Source organism: Ovis canadensis, chromosome 24, assembly GCF_042477335.2.
Source record: "Ovis canadensis isolate MfBH-ARS-UI-01 breed Bighorn chromosome 24, ARS-UI_OviCan_v2, whole genome shotgun sequence".
NCBI lineage: Eukaryota > Metazoa > Chordata > Mammalia > Artiodactyla > Bovidae > Ovis > Ovis canadensis.
The window spans coordinates 16997603-17015628 of record NC_091268.1 but is presented as its reverse complement, the minus strand read 5'-3'; the positions used below and the strand labels follow the sequence as shown (position 1 = coordinate 17015628).

Below are 18026 nucleotides of genomic sequence, written 5' to 3'. Positions count from 1 at the left end.
CCCACTCCTGCCAGTGAGCCACGCACACTGCCTCTGGGTGGCAAAGCGGGATTTGTGACCTCCTGTCAAATCAATTCTTCCCATGACCAGATCCACCAATGAAACTGAATGGGAGACACAGAAGGAAGGTGCTAGTGGGTACTAGCTACTCCTAGCTAGTGGGTACACCAGGCAGGAACACTGTATACCATGCCCTTACGGCCCATGGTCCCTGTCCTCCAGCGGTTCCCAGACCAGCCAAGACCAAACAACAGGCCATAGGGGAACAAGCAGGGCCTTAAGGGTACTGAGGTTACTGGCTTTACCTCATGGGTTTGGGGGTGAGGCGGGCCCCAGAGTAGACTTTATGGAGATTAGGGACCCAAGAGAGGAGCAGAGATTTGACACACTAGGAGTTGGAGGTCTGGATCGCCTGGCACAGGGTAAGTGCTTGGGAAGCTGGGACCTGCTAGTCTGCTCCCTGGCCCTCGTGAAAGTAATGAGAAAACTACACCGACTGTATGAACTGGCAATTCCACTTCTAAGTGTCTGCCCAAGAGAAATGAAGGCCTGTGTCTGGAAATGAACATGTAGGAAGAACCTTCATAGGGGCATTACTTACAATGGCCCCAAACTGGAAGCCACCCAAATGCCCATCAAGTGAGGAACAGGGGAGTAAATTCTTACAATGACCCATGTGGCAATTTAAAAAAACAAAACAACAAAAAAAAAACACTGAGAAGAATGGATTTCATTGATACTATGTTGATCCATAAAAAGGAATAACCAGGAGTACACAGGGCAAGCTCCTGCAAAATAGTCCAGGACAGGCAAAGGAGGCTGTGACTCACTCTTTGGTGACAGAAGTCAGAAAAGCAACTGGAGGGGTAACCTCTAGGGACACCTAGCGACCTGAGAGAACTTTCTGGAGTGATGGAAATATTCTATACCTTGATCTCGGCTGTTTACACAGGCCTGTTCAGTTGCCCAGTTGTATCCAACTCTTTAAAATCCTATGAGGCTGCACACTTAAGATTTATGCACGTTATGTTTTGTGTGTGTCCGACTCTGCAACCCCATGGACTGCAGCACGCCAGGTTTCCCTGTCCTTCACTATGTCCCAGAGTTTGCTCAAATTCACATCCATTGAATCAGTGATACCACCTAACCATCTCATCTTTTGTCGCCCCCTTCTCGTCCTGCCCTCAATTTTTCCCAGCACCAGAGTCTTTTCCAATGAATCAGCTCTTCTCATCAGGTGGCCAAACTTTTGGAGCATCAGCTTCAGCAACAGTCCTTCCAATGAATATTCAGGATTGATCTGTATGTTTTATGCCTCCATAAAAGTTAGTAATACGTAGTAATGATGAGAGCGACCAGTTACTGAGTGCTGTATCCTAGGCACTAACGTCCTTCTCTTAGACCCTGATCCCACTGCCCTGTAAATGATTCGTCCACATGACCACCAAGCACAGGGAAAGCGGTTTTGCAAAGGCCTGGAAACGCCTTTCCAGAACGCAAGGCTTGTTAGGAAGGAGCCTGGGCCTGCCTCTCAGGAAAGGCCATAATCGGCCAATGCGCAGACACTGCGTCCACGGCGCAGGGAACCTCCCAGCGCCGACCCAGCAAAGGTGCGGACGTGACTCCGGCCCAAAGGGGAGAGCGGACCCCTCCCGCCGCAATCCCGCGGAGCGCGCAGCCTGCAAGATCGGAGACAAGCCAGCCATTCACAGCCGGCCCGGCGCGGGGGTCACTCGATTCAGGTCCTCCGTCACCTAGGCTGACCAAGCGCCTCCAATGGGCGAGCTGTCCCGCAGCAGCCAATGAACAGCAGCCTTACGTCCTGCGCCGGCGCTCCGGTTCCTCGGCCGAATTTCCGCAGTGAGCGCTCCACGCAGAATGCCGGTTGGCTCCCAGCCAGCCAATCATCGCAGCGCCTAGGGCGCTCCAGCCAATGGCCACCCGCCTGCCCGCGGCGGACCGTGACGGTTGGTCCGGCGCTCCCGCAGCCCGCGGGAAGCGGGGGCGGATTGGCGCAGGCGGGGCCCAATGGGCCGCACGCGCGAGGCGCGGGGCCTATGAGCGCGCCGGGGGCGGGGCGGGCCCGGCAGCAGGCGGCTGCGAGGAAGAGCGGGCGGCCGGTGGCGGCGGCGGCGGCGTCGGCGGCGGTGGCGGCGGCGGCGGCGTCGGCGGCCTGTGGCGGCGGCGGGCGGCCATGGCGGAGGCGGAGGCGGAGGCCGGCGGCGACGACGGCCGCTGCGTGCGGCTGAACGCCGAGCGGGCCCAGGCGCTGCTGGCCGACGTGGACACGCTGCTGTTCGACTGCGACGGCGTGCTGTGGCGCGGCGAGACGGCGGTGCCCGGCGCGCCCGAGACCCTGACGGCGCTGCGGGCCCGCGGCAAGCGCCTCGGCTTCATCACCAACAACAGCAGCAAGACCCGCGAGGCCTACGCTGAAAAGCTGCGGTGCCTGGGCTTCGGCGGCCCGGCGGGGCCCGACGCTGGCCGCGAGGTCTTCGGCACGGCCTACTGCACCGCGCTCTACCTGCGCCAGCGCCTGGCCGGCCCGCCGGCCCCCAAGGCCTACGTGCTGGGCAGCGTGGCCCTGGCCGCCGAGCTGGAGGCCGTGGGCGTCTCCTGCGTGGGCGTGGGCCCCGAGCCGCTGCGGGGCGACGGCCCCGGCGACTGGCTGGACGCGCCCCTGGAGCCCGATGTGCGCGCCGTCGTGGTGGGCTTCGATCCGCACTTCAGCTACATGAAGCTCACCAAGGCCGTGCGCTACTTGCAACAGCCCGACTGCCTGCTTGTGGGCACCAACATGGACAACCGACTCCCCCTGGAGAACGGCCGCTTCATCGCGGGTCCGTGCGCCCCGGGTGGAGGGAGGCTGGAGGGCGGGCAGCGAGCCCCTCCCGGCCTCTGACCCCCGGCACGCGTCCCTTCCCTCTCCACCCCCGCAGGTACCGGCTGTCTGGTCCGAGCCGTGGAGATGGCCGCCCAGCGCCAAGCCGACATCATAGGGAAGCCCAGCCGCTTCATCTTCGACTGCGTGTCCCAGGAGTACGGCATCCACCCAGAGCGCACCGTCATGGTGGGCGACCGCCTGGACACAGACATCCTCCTGGGCGTGACCTGTGGTCTGAAGACCATCCTCACCCTCACGGGCGTCTCCAGTCTGCGAGACGTGAAAAGTAATCAGGAAAGTGACTGCATGGCTAAGAAGAAAATGGTCCCTGACTTCTATGTTGACAGCATAGCCGACCTTTTGCCTGCCCTTCAAGGTTAAAGATTTAGTCTCTTTAATCTCCAGAATAAAAAGAAAATTGAAAATCACTTACCCAAATTAATAGGTGGGGCTTCAGCATCGCTCAGCTAGATGGCTTCAAGTTTGCTTACTTGGAGTTAAGCAGCGGCACTAGTTGTTAACCTTGTAAGTAAATGTTTGGGGCGCGACTTTGTTTACAGATACTTACATTTTAAAATGCACTTTTAAGCTTGGAGGGCATTGTGGGGATCCTGGGCCTTAGGTGCCAGTGGGCCTTGCTGTTGGGTTCAGTGTGTGTCCAGGATTCAGGTAACCTCAGGGCCTACTGGTGAGACTGAGGTGGGTCTAGGGGTGTCATGTATTTATTGAAAGTTTCAGGAATCAGTGGGGAGGAGGGACTGATCATTTCCACTGTTGTGAGCAACTTGTGCAAACCAAGCCGGGGCCCCATCGGTGTGGTCCTCAGAGGAACCTGCTGCCGCCTCAGGTCTTCACCTGCTGGGTGGAAGCGAAGGAAAGGGCTGCTCTTGGGTGGAGCCTCCCTGTCCATGGGGTCTGGGGTGCTGCCCTCACCACCCCACACTTCCTTCAAAACCACTCCGATGTCACAACTGAGTGTCTGTTCCGTTTTAGAGACGAGGGCTGCCACCCTCATGCAGTCGTGCATTTCTGTAAACTCAGCCCGGCTGAGCCTGGTCCTTTCCAAACGTGCATGTAAACCCAGGTGGTCTGGACAGCCTGTTGCTTGGCGAGCAGCCAGGAAGGCATGAATGCCGTCGTTGAACTCAGGGCTGCCGTTCAGGGAGCTCAGAGCAGCATTGGTACCAAAAGTTTTTATTTTTTAGCTTTCTAACAATTTTGTCAGGTGGTGGACTTGAAGCGTAAGCATATGGTTAATAGCTGTGCTCTGTCTTATAGGGAAAATCCCACTGAAGAAATCTGCGGGCCCGATAGCCAGCAGTTGGGCCAAAGGCATGTGCTGGCCAAAGAATGCTTATCACCCAAGGCTCCCTCTGGGTAGGGGAGGAAAGAGGTGTCCCCCAAAACAGGAATTGAATCTCTTCCTGTCTTCCCAGACACTTGGTTGGGATAGGTGTCATATTCCAGGGCTCCCTGAAGCCATGTGTTTTGACCCTGAGGTACCTTGTCATTTGCCAGTGGGAGAACTGGCTGGGTCCACTGACTAGCCAAGGGTTCTTGGCAGAGGGCCGTGGCCTTTTCTGCCTGCTCCCTGAGTTGCTGACCTTTGAGGATGGGCCGCTGGCTGCACTTGTAGGGGAGTGCCTGGGAAGCTGTTCCTTTTGGCCGACTACTTCCTGGTGCCTCGCCACACACCCAGCAGCTTCTGCTCAGAGCCCATGGTTCTCTCCTAGCCTCAAGATCACCTTGCTCCTTCACCCACCCTCTTAAGAGTTCTCAGAGCAATAAAGCGTGTCCTGAGCCTTGGCTCCTCCCAGGCCTCAGCGTCTGGGGTTCAGACTCTGCTGGGGGCGACGTGAGGGCAGCGGCGCCTGTGAGCTTGGTGGTGCTGACGTTGGCTCTGCAAGGTCGGCTCAAGGTGGGTCTGGATGTTGAGCAGGCCTGTCAGGGCGTTGTCACCCACACCAGGAGCGTGCGGCAGCCGGCGACACCTCCCTCTTGCCTGGGCAGCAGCCCAGGAGCCTGTGCATCCTATCCCCCCACCCCTGTTGCACTGTGTGAACCCAAAGGTGTATTAAACTCTCGACTGCAGTTGACTCTGGTGTTCCTTGCTCTCGCCTGGACAGCAGCCTCTGCGTGGAGGGTGCAGCTGTCTCGCCACAGCCGGATGGCCAGGGAGCGGGAGGGGGTACCCTCAGGACACGGCCATTCTGGGACTCCAATTCAATTTGGGACTCTGAGCACAGAAACTCCGCCCTGTTTGAGGCCCACTACAGAGAGACTGGTTCTGAAGAATGAGGAAAAACAAGGCACAAAAAATAACCAAAGAAGGAAGCGATCATGGGGTGAAGCTGGTGAAGGACACGCACTGCCTGAAACCTGCCAGTGCTGGGAGCTACTGGGTTTTGGGATCCATAGCCCAAAGCGGCTGGAAACGCATGGCACCGGTCAGTTAGGGACAGCCATGCTGGGCCAGGCAGGGGTCTGTGGGCACGAGGCTGGCCTCACCATCCTGCAGTATGCAGGCAATCCAGGAGGCTGCCCCTCCAGCAGTGGAACCTCCTAGAAGCTGCCCTGGTCTTGGGCAGGCACCTGCGGGCTGCCTTGCATTGGTGGGGACTGGGAAGCAGCTGGGGTGCCTGGGAGGAAAGGGAAGTGGCAGAGCCCTATGAAACAGCCACTTGCTGATGGCCCGCTGTATGCCAGGCCCCGTGCCCAGAGTGTAGAGGTAACCTGAGAGACTGGGAACAGGCATCTACAGGAAAATGAAATCAGCCCCCGGCCAGACTTTGTATTAAAAAGTCCTGGGCAACCTAGGCTGCCCTCTGCGCCAGCCACTGGGTCTCCACTTCCACAACGGCTCTTGAGCTGCCAGGCCCATGTGCGTTCTGGTCTGCGCAGACCAGGCATCAGGAGAGCCAGGCAGCGATGAGCAGCCCCTCCAGGCGTCTCTGACTGGGATATCAGGTGGCTGGGCTGGGGAGGAAGCAGGGGGGTCAGACGGGGAGGGGGCCAGAAGGACTGGCTCATCGGAGGTGTCCTGAGGTTTCCCAGCCGACTCGGGAGCAGCAGACAATCTCGCATTGTCCCCTGGCTGCACAGCATGGGGCAGGGGAGCCACTGGGCCCAGCACCCCACACCTGCGAGGGTGAGCGCTTCCCCCACTCACACCCTCTTGGGGACAGAGGCCCAGGGCTGCCTGGCAGGGCAGGAAGAGCATCTGTCTCCTGAACTTCCTTAGCCTCTATTGCCCCTGAAGGAGCCCACTGCCTGGCCTCCACTCTGGGCCCTACTGACTGCTATGTGCCTCCAGGTGGAGACCAAGCCCTGCCACGGGCGCTGGAGAGCTCCTGGCCTGCTGCTGCTGCTGCTGGCGCTGGCCACCGCTGCTGCTGTGGTTGGAGGGCTCCTTGGTTTCAGCCACAGCCCTCCTCAGGTGAGGCCCTTCTCAGGACCCAGGCAGAGGCTCAGACAGTCGGGAGGAGGAGGAGACCAGCCCTCCAGTGGGGCCAGGGCAGGGAGCAGACATCAGAAACCCAGAGGAGTGGTGGGTCAGAGCCCTGCAGCTGGGCTGGGGGTGTGTTGAGGCAGCCCCAGCCTGGCCAGCGACCTCCCGCCTCCCACTCAGGCCCCTCTGCAGACGCTCCGCCTGAGCCTCCCGAGCCCAGGCATGCCCCGGTCCAACCAAACTGAGCAGGTGGATGTGGCTCAGAACGTGGCAACCATCTGGGTGACTCCAGCCCAGAGCAACCGCAGCTGGGCAGTGCTATTCGACGGGCAGAGCGTGAGTGGACTGGCAGGGTGGGGTGTGGGGGCGGGGGGGGTTCAGGTGGCCCTGCCTCACCTGCCTGCTTGCCCAGGGTTGCGTCTGTTACCGGCCCTCGGAGCACCAGGCCTGCTTCCTGCGCCTGATGGAACCCCGAGACCGTGAGACTCTGCAGCTGCTGGTGAACACCTCTCAGGTGAGGAGCCTCCGGCCAGGGGCCGGACAAAGGGTCCTGTGTGCAGCCTGGGCCCAGGGCGGGCTGGGGCTCCAGTTTCAGGGGAACAGAAGCTCTGTCTTCCTGTGGACGAGGGTGCTGACAAGAGCTGGGGCAGGGCTGGCATGCCACCAGCATGTCCTGGGGTGCATGGGCCCCACCCCGCCAGAAGCAGCGCGAGCATCCTTCTCCGCAGCTCCAGGCGACGCAAAGCCCCAGCCAGGACACCCACTACGCCCAAGAGCTGCTGGCAGTGCTTGGGAGCCAAGAGGTGGACCCTGCCCAGGTCGGGGCTCCCGTGCAGCACCTTTGTGCCAAGACTCCCATTTACTGGGCCCGACGTGCAGAGGGTAAGTTGGGGCAGGCTGTGCGGAGGGGCCTGGGCTCCCTTAGGACAGTCTGGGGACGGAGCGGGAAGGGTCCTTTGGGGTTCACAGAGACCCCTCCTCCAGGGCCCCAGAGGCAGCGGCTGATCTACCTATGTATCGACATCTGCTTCCCGAGCAACATCTGTGTGTCTGTCTGCTTTTATTACCTCCCGGACTGAGCCCCCAGCCTGGTCCCACAGGCCGGTCACCTGGCCGACCCTGTCACCAGTCCACAGAGGGTGGACAGGGATAATAAACCACTCCACCTGGCCGTGACGGTATTCTCTGTGGCCTTGGGGACGCAAGACAGGGCTGGCGTTGGTGGGGGGTGGGGGGGGGGCGGCTGAGGAGGCCCCAGCTGGGGGTAAGCGCCAGCCTCAGACGCCCTTGGTGGCTCTAGGTCCCGTGGGTCAAGAGTTTCTGAAGGAATGAGCCCTGCTGCATCCACATAAGCAGCCAGGGCTGAGAAAGTCCCAGAGTGGACTGGCCTGGCCAGGGGGGCCAGGGTCACTCAGTCCAGTCCAGCAAGCCTCGGATGAAGCAGCCAGCCCATGGGTGTCACGTTGACAGCTGGACAGACACACCCGGCTGGTGCCGCCTGGACGGCTGCCTGCAGTGCCCAGGAACAAGGCTAGCCCAGCACGCTGTCATTGAAGGCCAAGCATACGACGGCTTTCTGGTGGCCGCCGTACTCTCTCTTGATCTCGCCTGTCTCCACGCACCAGAGCCGGGCCAGGTTGTCAGAGGAAGCTGCAGGGAGGGAGGGAGAGCACGGATGGGGTTCGGGGAGCAGCCCCGGGCTGGGCCAGTGGGGCGGGGGGCAGGGCGGCGGGGCCCACCGGTGACGATGTACTGCGAGTCCCCCGAGAAGGCGCAACCCCACATCCAGCCCCGAGATGATTCTCCGGGGTTGCTGCTCTTGATGCTCAGCTCCGTCATCAGGGAGAAGTTGGACGTCCTCCAGATCTTGCATGTCTGGTCAGCCGAGCAGGTGGCGAGGAGCCTGGGGGCGGGGGTGAGCACGGCAGGGGTGCCATCAGCAGCCGCTCCCATCCCGCACTCTGTGCTGTCCTCCAAGCAGACCCCAAAGCATCAGGCCCCCAGCCCCAGGCACACCACCTCCTGCCCCCCAGCCCTGCACACACGTGGAGTCGGGGCTGAAGCGGCACTGCAGGGCATAGCGGGTGTGCGCCGGGATCTTGGTCTTGGGGATGAGCTGTGTCACCTCATCGCCAATGCCTCCGGTCAGGTTCCAGACATAGCAGTTCCCCTGCCGGGGAGGAGGGAAGTCACAGGAGGCCGGGGCCTCCAGTCTGATGGGTCGGGGAGGATACCCAGCAGCAAGGCCTAGATCCAGGGGCTGCCACCCAGCACTGCGGCTACGCACAAGGACCTGGGGGCCGGGGATATGTGACAAGGAGCACCTGGGAGACCCGGCCCTGAGCAAGGGCCACGCCTGATGGGCTGAGGGCAGGAGGTCATGCCTGGCCTTCCTGCAGGATGCGCCTGGCCAACAGGAATGTGCAGAACAAGACGGGATGAGGGCAGCCAGACACAGGGAACTTCAGGGCAAAGGCTTGGGAGTGGACAGTTTGGAGATGTCGAGGGATAACTGATTCGCTGAGATCAAATGGACATTAAAGGGAGAAAAGGAGGCTGGATAGGAGTCCAGGGGTCAGATGGCAGGGTCCTGAGGCCCTGGTAAGGAGCCCGGGGCATCTCAGTGTTAACCTAGGAGAAGGAGGTGGTCAGGCTGCTCCTGCTGAAGGACAGGGAGATGTCACAGGGGAAGGAAGTCAGAGAGGCTCCAGCCACTGTCAGGAGAGAGGAGGGAAACTGGAACCAGGAGGAGAGAGGGAAGTGGACAACTGGAAAGAATGGAGGTGGAGAGGCCCCGTCTGCCGCATGGGCCGTGGCCGGCGGCGAGAGGCTGCATTGGGCGTGACCCCCAGGGTTCTGGCTCTAGGGGCTAGGTCAGAGCTGGAGCCCCAGCTGGGGAAGCAGGACTCGGGAGGAGAGGGGAGAGGCCACCTGCAGGAACAGGGTTCTAAAGAACAGGGCACCGAGCTGCACCCTCTCCCCGGGGCTCACAGTGCTATTGACAGCAGCCATGTAGCTGGCGTCTGGGTCGATGTGGGCGGACGTGATGGAGACCTCTGGCTCCGGGATCAGCTGCTCATTGTGGTCGGTTTTCAAGTCCCAGATGTGGATGGCGCCACTTTGGTCACCCACGATGAGCTCCGCCTGAGGAGGTGTCGGGGAGGTGAGGCCGGGCAGCACCCCTGCCCTCCAGAGCCCCAGGATGCCCAGCCCCAGGCGGCCCCCTCACCTGGTTGGGGTGCAGGCACACACAGTTAATCGGCGCATTCACCTGGAAGATTCGCTGACACTGCAGGTTCCGGGACCTTCGAGATGGGGGGACACACCCCGTCCGTGGTGCGTGGCCGTCGGTGCCCCCCTCCTCCCCGAGTGACCCTTTCCTTTGCTCTTTGGTACAGCTCATTCCAGACCCCTCTGTGGGATCAGGCTAGGGATCTGCTCGGGGTGGGGGGGAGGGGGTCTTTGTGGGTCTGCCTCCCTGCCCTACCTGCTTTCCTCACCTGCCTTCAAGAAGTCACCTGCATAGACAGTCTCCTGGGCTGGCCCTCACCCTACCCACCTGGGCAGCAAGCTGCTCCCCACCCACCCACCCCCCGTGCCCACACCTGAGGTCCCAGATGCGGGCGGTGCAGTCCTCCCCGCCCGTGTACATCCAGCGCCCATCCTCGTGGAAGCCCACCGACGCGACGTTCTTGTTGACCCCATCGTAACTGATGATGGGGTTGGGGTTATTGGAGTTGAGGTCATACATGCGAATGTGCTGGTAACCTAGGAGCAGAGACCAAACAAGTGAGGCTGTGCCGACGGACCTAGGAGAAATCAGGGGTTGGGGTGGAGGGCAGGGTACCTGCAGCTGCAATCATGGTGCGGTCGGGTGTGATCTCCAGCGCGTTCACCTGCTGGGTCTGTTAAGGAGGGTGACCAATAGGGGCCTCCGAGGCCTCCACCCCGGCGGGTTCAGGGCCGCGTCCTTCCCACCGGGCATCCTGTCCGGCACCACCCGCCCCATCGCCCCAGCGGAGGATACGGAGTCCTGGTGCTGCACAGTTCGCGTACAGATCCCGCTGTGGGCCTGCCAGAACCGCACCGTGTGGTCATAGCCTGCAGTGGCCAAGATGACGGGGTCACTGCCCACTGTGCCTGGAGACGTATTCATGGTGTGGCTGCCGAAGGGCTCCGAGCGACACAGGGCACTAGGTCTGACCCGCAGGGGCCAGAGATCAGACCATCTAGAGCAGAGATAGGGAGTGCAGTGTTTAGAGAATACCCTACGTCCTAAGTACGTTACAGCAGATTACTCGGTGCTGGGGAATAATGAAATCATCCCCATTTTAGACAGGGAGAAAACCGAGGCGCGGAGAGGTTCAGGGCAACCGGCAAGGGACAGCTCCGCGCTCCGAGCCGCTGCCTCCGTCCCCGGCCCCGAGAGCCGCTGCCGGAACGCCCTCCCACCAGCGGCCTGCAGGGGGCAGTCGCGCCGCGGGCGCCGCGGTACCGCAGGGGCGGGCCGCGCGTGCGCAGGACTGCGCACTGGCCCGCGAGCAAAGCCTGAGCGCGGCGACCGCGCGTGCGTAGTGGGCCTGCGGCGGGCCCTGTGGGGCGGCGTGGCGGAGCTCCCTGGCTGGACCCTCGAGCTTCCCTGCGCTCCGCCGACCGCCCTGACTCTGTCCCGCGGAGCCAGCGCCCCCCGGGCGCGCTCTCCCGGCCCCTGGATGTCGCCTTCCAGCCCTCGTCCCGCGCCCCCCGTACCTTTCAGGCGGCTCCCCGCTCCGCCGCGGCCCAGGACGGCTAGCGGAGCCGGAGCAGGTCGATAAAGGCAGAGCATCGAGTTATCGATGGGCTAGTAGGGCGACACCAAGGGGCGCGAGGGAAGGGGGTGGCGGGGACGAGACTGAAGCCCTGGGGTAGAAGGCTCCTGTCTCCTGGCAAGAAGCGGTACAGGCCCCGGGACGAAAGCAGCGACCCCAGCCTTTTCCCCTCTCGGGGACCCCACCCTCCCGAGAGCGGTTCCCTAGGCTGGATGGTACCATCCACCTCCCCCCCCCCCCCATCCGTCTGGTGCCCACTAGGATTCCCAGGTAATTTACAGGACATCCAGTTGCATTTGATTTCAGGTAAGCAACGTGTTTTGTTGAGTACAGCCTAAATATTGCACGGGATATACTTATACTAAAAAGTTCTACGTTGCTTGCGTGAAATTCAAGTGTGGTTAGGTGTCCTGTAGTTTTATTTGCTACATCAGGCAACCCCTAGTCTGGGCCCTGTCAGGCCTGTGCAGACCCATCGGACCCTCAGGTCCCTTCACTAATCCCAGTGACCCGTCCATTACTGGGGTCCCTCGCGGCTTCTCTTCCATCCAGCCTTCCCACATTCTACACACGTGGCCTCAGAAAAAAAATAAAAAGAATCTTGCGACAGCCTCTCCCAGGGCATCTTCCCACCAGGCTTCTAAATTGAGCTGCACCCCTTTTCCTTCCTCTGGCCCCTTGACCAAGGCCATGTCCCCTGCCTATCCACCCAGGCCCTGGTCCCGGCAGCCTTCCTCCCTGAATCTTCCCTCTTTCCTTCCTGTCAGCGTTTCTTTTTCTTGTCTTTCTTTAATTTTTTGTCTGTGCACCGTGTGGCATGCGGGATCTTAGTTCCCCGACCAGGGATTGAACCTGTGTCCACTGCAGTGGAAGCACCAAGCCTGAACCCCTGGACTGCCAGGGAAGTCCCTCCCTCAGCATTTCCACACCATCCTTCCAGACGGCACCCTTTCAGAAATCCAGCCTCACTTCTCACTAGCAGCTTGACTCGCTGTCAGCTGTCATGTTTTACTCCCAGCTCTCCAGTGAGAGTTTCACAAGGTCACTGGCCATCTCACACTGCCAAACGCAGCACATACTTTTCTCATGCATCTTGCTACGTCTGTCTACACAGTGGCTGACAGCACTGCTCCTAGAAAGCTCCTGTGACTGTTGCTAGCTTCTTACCCCCCGCTTTCATTCTCTTTCTCTGCCTTCCCCTCAAGGCTGGCAGCCTCCAGAGATCCTGTGTCCACCCTGTCCCTGGGGCTCCTGCCCACTCTCCAGGGATTTCAGTACCTTCCTTGCTCCGGGTCCTTCCTTCCCTGTCTCCAGCTCACAGCCAGCTCCCTGTTTGACATTGTCCATCAAGGGCCCCACAGACCCCTCTGCTTCCCATGGCCAAGACAGTTCATGATAGACCTGCCCCTAAAGGCTTTCTCTTCTGTGTGTGGTGCCCACCCATAAGTGACAGCCAGACAGGATCCCATGGACCACCACCCCCCTCAGGAGCAGCTTCCCCGTCACCCTTCTCCTGCCCCCTCCAAGCTGTCCTTCACATTATAGAGTGGTCTTCTGTATACCTAAGACTGAGGACTTCCCTGGTGATCCAGTGGTTAAGAATATACCATCTAATGCAGGGGCTGCTCCTGCTGCTAAGTCGCTTCAGTCGTGTCCGACTCTGTGCGACTCCAGAAATGGCAGCCCACCAGGCTTCGCCGTCCCTGGGATTCTTCAGGCAAGAACACTAGAGTGGGTTGCCATTTCCTTCTCCAGTGCAGGAAAGTGAAAAGTGAAAGTGAAGTCGCTCAGTCCTGTCCAACTCTTTGCGACCCTATGGTCTGCAGCCCGCCAGGCTGCTCTGTCCATGGGGTTTTCCAGGCAAGAGTACTGGAGTGGGTTGCCATTGCCTTCTCCCTAATGCAGGGGATGTGAGTTCAATCCCTGGTCGGGGAGCCAAGATCCCACATGCCGCAGGGCAACTAAGCCCACGCATTGCAGGTACTAAGCTTACAGCTAGTGAGCTTACATGCCACAACTAAGACCTGATGCAGCCAAACATAAATAAATATTTTTAACTAAAAAAAAATCCTAAGCCTAAACCTTGTAAGAATCCTGCAAGTGTCACCCATCACCCTTCGGACTCCTGGGCCCAGCCCCTGCCAACCCTGCAGCTTTCTCCTCTCCACTGCACAAGCCACGAGTGAATGGCAGTCTCAGAATTCACTGCACCCTCTCTTTGAACCCTTGCCCACACCTAGGATGTGTCATCTCTGCCTCTTTACCTGCTGAACTCCTGATTTTTTTAGCACCTTTCATAGCTTTGAGAGCTTATTCTGTATGAAGGGGCTATACCGAATGTTTTGTTTGAATTGAGGTGAAATTCACATTACATGAACGTTGCCATTTTTAAGTGAACAATTCAGTGGCACTTAATGTTGTGCAACCACCACTTCTGTCTAGTTCCAGAACATTCCCATCATTCCAAAAGAACCCCTCCTCCCCCACCACCCGTTAGGCACTCACTCCCCATCCCCCACCCCACCTCCCCTCAGCCCCTGGCAGCCAGTGATCTGCTTCCTGACTCCATGGATTTACCTCTTCTGGACAGTTCATAGCAATGAAGTCATACAATATACGGCCTTTTGTGTTTGGTTTCTTTCACTGGGCATAACATTTTCTAGGTTCATCCAGGTTGTAGCCTGTGTCAGTGAAAGTGAAAGTCGCTCAGTTGTGACCGACTCTTTGCAACCCCATGGACTATACACTCCATGGAATTCTCCAGGCCAGAATACTGGAGTGGGTAGCCTTTCCCTTCTCCAGGGGATCTTCCCAACCCAGGGATTGAACCCAAGTCTCCTGCATTGTAGGTGGTGCTTTACCAGCTGAGCCTCAAGGGACGCCTGTATTAGTACTTCATTCCTTTTTATGGCTGAACAATATTTCATTGTATGGATGGACCATATTTCATTTATCCGTTTTTCCATTCATTGATGGACACTTGATGAGATGGTTTCCACGTTTTAGCTAGTACAAATAATGCTTGCAATGAATGTTTCTGTTCAAGTACTTCTGAGTACCCGTTTTGATTTTGCTCCAGTATATAGTAGCAGTGGGGCTGCTGCATCTTGTCATTCCACGTTTCAGTTTTTGAGGAACCGCCAAACTGGGCTGAGCCTTTTACCCACATTCTGCATTGGGTCTTCGCAATAACCCTGCCAAGGAGGAACCACTCCCATTTGGTAGGTGAGAAAACTGAGGCTTGGGGCTTCCTTGGTAGCTCAGTGGTAATCCACCTGCCAACGCAGGAGACGTGAGTTCGATCCCAATCCAGGAAGATCCCACATGCCACGGAGCAACAAAACTACTGAGCCCACATGCCCTAGAGCCCACGCTCTTCAACAAAAGAAGCCACTGCAACGAGAAGCCCGGCACTGTAACTAGAGAGTAGCCCCCGCTCACTGCAGCTAGAGAAAGCCTGCTCTGAGATGAAGACCCAACACAGCCAAAAATAAATTGAATTGAAACCCCTCGAGACTCACAGATGTAGAGTCACACATCCCAGGGCACGTGGTTAGAACGCGGCAGAACCCACCCCACTGGGCTCAGCTACACCCTGACCTTGCCCCTTCTGGCTGGGCGACTGCATGCGGGCACACCCACCCCACAAACATGCTTATCTTCCTCTTGAAGTACAGGTGCTCCCCAGGGCAGCTCCGGGGAGTGGCAGATGGATATGCAGGCCTGGGAATACCTGAAGGATATCCAGAGCAGCATAAAGCCTGAGAGCCTGAGTGTGGGAGAGAGGCGGGCTCAGGAGAGGGCTGGGGGACACAGCCAGGTGTCTGAGTCCTGAGCATTTTTGTGAGGACTCGGTGGGGGGCTTCCCAGGTGACACCAGGGGTAAAGAAGCCCCTTGCCAATGCAGGAGACATAAGAGACACGAGTTCGATCCCTGGGTCAGGAAGATCCCCTGGAGGAGGACATGGCAACCTACTCCAGTCTTCTTGCCTGGAGAATCCCATGGGCAGAGGAGCCTGGCAGGCTACAGTCCACGGGATCGTACAGAGTTGGACATGACTGAAGTGACTTGGCACTGGGGGGAGGGCTGCATATGAGCCATGCCTAGGGGGTAACTGAGAGACCAGGCCAGGCTCCCTGTCCTGCCTGAGTAGCTCCAGCATCCCTGCTGAGCGGAAAAGGGAGACTCGACCCATAGCTGAGGATCCCTTCCATGTACTAAGCATCAGCTGAGCACTGTACAGAGGCGGCATCTTTGAGAATGATAGAAACCATGGTAGCTCTCAGACTTCACGCTCCCAGCAGTCCACCGGGAGGGGACGTTCACCATCACCATTTTTTACATAAGGGGCTGGACCTCAGGGCCCTGGAGGGCTGGGGGGCACCAGGGAGCCCCTGGCAGGGCATACAGTTGGTGGGCAAGAGCAGGGCTTGTGCTGCGGCCAGGGGAGAGGAGAGGTTGCTGTGCAGCTGGGCAGGGGGCCAGCCCAGGCTGCGGTAAGGCAGCCGCTTCACTCCAGGCTGAGCCTCGGCAATTCTGCTGGTTCAGCGGCCCCTCCTCCTGGGATCGTCCTCCCAGGCCCGACTTCCTGGAGGGCTGCCCAGGTCCCACGCCTCTGTATCCTCATATCCCTGGCCAAAGCGGATGGCCCGCTCTGTCGCCCCCATCCCTGGGATGAGGGGACCCCAGGAAGGTTCACATCTCTGTTTCCAGGTGGACCCTCCCATCAGCCGTGGACTGTGGGCACAACTACTGGCCCATTTTACAGATGGGAAAGCTGAGAGTAGGGAGCTTGTCCTGGGTTCTCTGGGCTGGTTGGTAGCGGATCTAGAATGCCTGATTCCTCCTAGGGCATTAGGCTCACCTATCAGAACGAATCTAGCAGAATCTGTCAGCTCTCTTCCCAGGTCTGTCCTGAAAGGATGATGGGCCACACAGCAAGTTGCCCACTCCCAGGTCTATCAGCTACCTGTTAGTTGTCTAGCGTGGAGGTGGGCAGAGATTGGAGGCGAGGCAGCTAGAGGCAGGGCCAGTTCATTTTCCAGAGCTATGTGATCATTCTAAACTAGGACTTGGCCTTTCAGGTATGATGAAGGTGTATTTGTCAAGGAAGGATGGTAGAACATATTTTATTTAACATCTTATTAGCACGACTTCTAATGTTTAAATTCCTAGACATTTGGTGTGTGGGCCTCTGCTCATACTCCTGCCCTAGGCCCTGAAAATCTTAGGCTCAGACCAGAGTGGTTTGCTACAGACTCTGCAACCCCATGAACTGCAGTACGCCGGGTTTCCCTACGCTTTACCATCTCCCGGAGTTTGCTCAAACTCAACTCACATTCATAGAGTTGATGTGCCATCTAACCATCTTATCTCTTCTTTGTCACTCTCTCCTCCTGCCTTCAATCTTTCCCAGCATCATCATCTTTTCCAATGAGTCGGCGCTTCGCATCAGGTGGCCAATGTGTTGAAGCTTCAGCCTCAGCATCAGTCCTTCCAGTGAATATTTGGGGCTGATTTCCTTTAGGATTGACTGGTTTGATCTCCTTGCTGTCCAAGGAATTCTCAAGAACCTTCTCCAACACCACAGTTCATGGTTTGTCTCAGACAGCCAAAACATAAAATAATGGTAAGGACGCTAACTAACTTTTTTTTGTTTTTTGTTTTTTTTGGAACTGTTTCCGGTGTGCTAGGCACACTGTTAAGCTCTGCAGATGAATAAAATGCAATTGCTACCCAGATGGGGAATTCACAATACCCACAGAAGCGATTTGCTGAGCACTTACTAAGTTCTACGGCAAAGTGCTTTATAGGTAGCATCACAGTTAATCCTCGAATAATCTACAGGGAGGTATCACTCCCTATTTTACTGAGGGGGAATCAAGATGCAGAAAGACAAAGTGACTGGAAAAGCAAATCTGGTAAGAGGGAGAACTGGGACAAATGCAGAGGTGGTTGTGGGTTCAGATCTCAGACTCATGAACTGGAAACTCTGGGACCTCAGGTGAGTCACTTGGCTTTTCTGAGCCTCACTTGAATCTTCATCTGTGAAAAGGGTACAGTAAGTGCAGGTTCACCTAGGAAGTGACCAGCATGGTGCCTGACGCAGCAGGTGCCCAGGAATTGGTAACCATAAAGGGTCGGGGGAAAGGCCCTTGTGTTTAGGGACCCCCATGGATGTAAGACATTGGCCTGCTCTCTAGCTTCATGGGAGACCCTACGGGGGGACTGACCAGCTGCCCAGATCAGGGAATCCCAGTGCCTGCTGCTCACCCTCCTCCACCCTCTGGCTGCCTCTTCCTGGACCAGCTTGATGATCTGGGTGGGAGAGGGGTGTCCCGCCATCATGTGTGTGAACCTTCCCAAAGCTGCGTGGAGGAGGGATCATCCGCCCGTCCTTGCAAATGAGGAGAGTCTGAGCAGCTCTGTCTCTAGAATGCTGCAGCCATGCCAAACAAGGTGAGGCCTGGAGGAGGCTGAGGTCGGAAGGATGAGACCTGTGTGTATAGGGGGAGTGGCGGAGCTGTCAGAAGCTGTGGCTGGAGGCTGGGGGGGTAAGCAGGCTTGTGGGGGGGGAGGGCGGTCAGGTTGCTGCTGGGCAGGGCTGTGACCCCACTGGTGCTGGGGGTGGGGGTATTGAAGCCTCCTTACAGACCCCCCCACTCCCCCCCCACGCTTGTGGATCTGAAGAGTTACCTCCCACTCGGTGCTGGGGATGAAGTAACCCAGTCCCTTAGTGGAAGGCATAGGGGGCTTAAACCCCAGCTGGTGATGGGCAGGTGCACTGAGGTCGGGGTTCGGATTGAGGCGGGGGTGGGGGTCGCGGAGCATTGTTTATGGAGAAAGCTGGAGACAGCAGGGCGTGAAGGTGCAGTTGCGGGGCGG

General features: G+C 58.4%; 3 protein-coding genes across 4 annotated transcripts; 2 read left to right on the top strand and 1 right to left on the bottom strand.

Moving 5' to 3' along the window:
- The first annotated feature begins 1845 nt into the window (after positions 1-1845).
- On the top strand, positions 1846-4975 carry PGP (phosphoglycolate phosphatase). Its single transcript, XM_069569762.1, has 2 exons — positions 1846-2840; positions 2940-4975. Exons 1-2 carry the CDS (start codon positions 1934-1936, stop codon positions 3263-3265), a joined length of 1233 nt encoding a protein of 410 aa, XP_069425863.1. The 5' UTR covers positions 1846-1933; the 3' UTR covers positions 3266-4975.
- A 125-nt stretch (positions 4976-5100) lies between these two features.
- On the top strand, positions 5101-7503 carry BRICD5 (BRICHOS domain containing 5). The gene is made up of 6 exons (XM_069569773.1): positions 5101-5331; positions 6198-6320; positions 6513-6668; positions 6745-6846; positions 7061-7214; positions 7317-7503. The coding sequence occupies exons 1-6, from the start codon at positions 5179-5181 to the stop codon at positions 7409-7411; spliced, it is 783 nt and encodes a 260-aa protein (XP_069425874.1). The 5' UTR covers positions 5101-5178; the 3' UTR covers positions 7412-7503.
- On the bottom strand, positions 7376-11141 carry MLST8 (MTOR associated protein, LST8 homolog). Of its 2 annotated transcripts, none has more exons than XM_069569763.1 (9): positions 11082-11141; positions 10360-10561; positions 10180-10231; positions 9938-10100; positions 9562-9637; positions 9324-9476; positions 8378-8502; positions 8072-8235; positions 7376-7982 (listed from the first exon to the last, which is right to left on the bottom strand). In XM_069569763.1, the coding sequence occupies exons 2-9, from the start codon at positions 10486-10488 to the stop codon at positions 7864-7866; spliced, it is 981 nt and encodes a 326-aa protein (XP_069425864.1). In that variant the 5' UTR covers positions 10489-10561; positions 11082-11141; the 3' UTR covers positions 7376-7863. The 2 variants fall into 2 exon arrangements, with proteins under 2 accessions (XP_069425864.1, XP_069425865.1); XM_069569764.1 differs by having other exon boundaries at positions 10180-10228; positions 11082-11135.
- Between the last annotated feature and the right edge of the window lie 6885 nt (positions 11142-18026).

Coding starts and splice junctions, on each gene's coding strand:
- PGP (XM_069569762.1), top strand. CDS start 1,934: ATGGCCACCCGCCTGCCCGCGGCGGACCGTGACGGTTGGTCCGGCGCT. Junction 2,841..2,939: donor GAACGGCCGCTTCATCGCGG/GTCCGTGCGCCC, acceptor CCACCCCCGCAG/GTACCGGCTGTCTGGTCCGA.
- BRICD5 (XM_069569773.1), top strand. CDS start 5,179: ATGAGGAAAAACAAGGCACAAAAAATAACCAAAGAAGGAAGCGATCAT. Junction 5,332..6,197: donor GCTGGAAACGCATGGCACCG/GTCAGTTAGGGA, acceptor ATGTGCCTCCAG/GTGGAGACCAAGCCCTGCCA. Junction 7,215..7,316: donor CTGGGCCCGACGTGCAGAGG/GTAAGTTGGGGC, acceptor CCCCTCCTCCAG/GGCCCCAGAGGCAGCGGCTG.
- MLST8 (XM_069569763.1), bottom strand. CDS start 10,488: ATGAATACGTCTCCAGGCACAGTGGGCAGTGACCCCGTCATCTTGGCC. Junction 8,503..9,323: donor TGGCTGCTGTCAATAGCACT/GTGAGCCCCGGG, acceptor CCTCCCCGGCAG/GGGAACTGCTATGTCTGGAA. Junction 7,983..8,071: donor CTCGCAGTACATCGTCACCG/GTGGGCCCCGCC, acceptor CCCTCCCTGCAG/CTTCCTCTGACAACCTGGCC.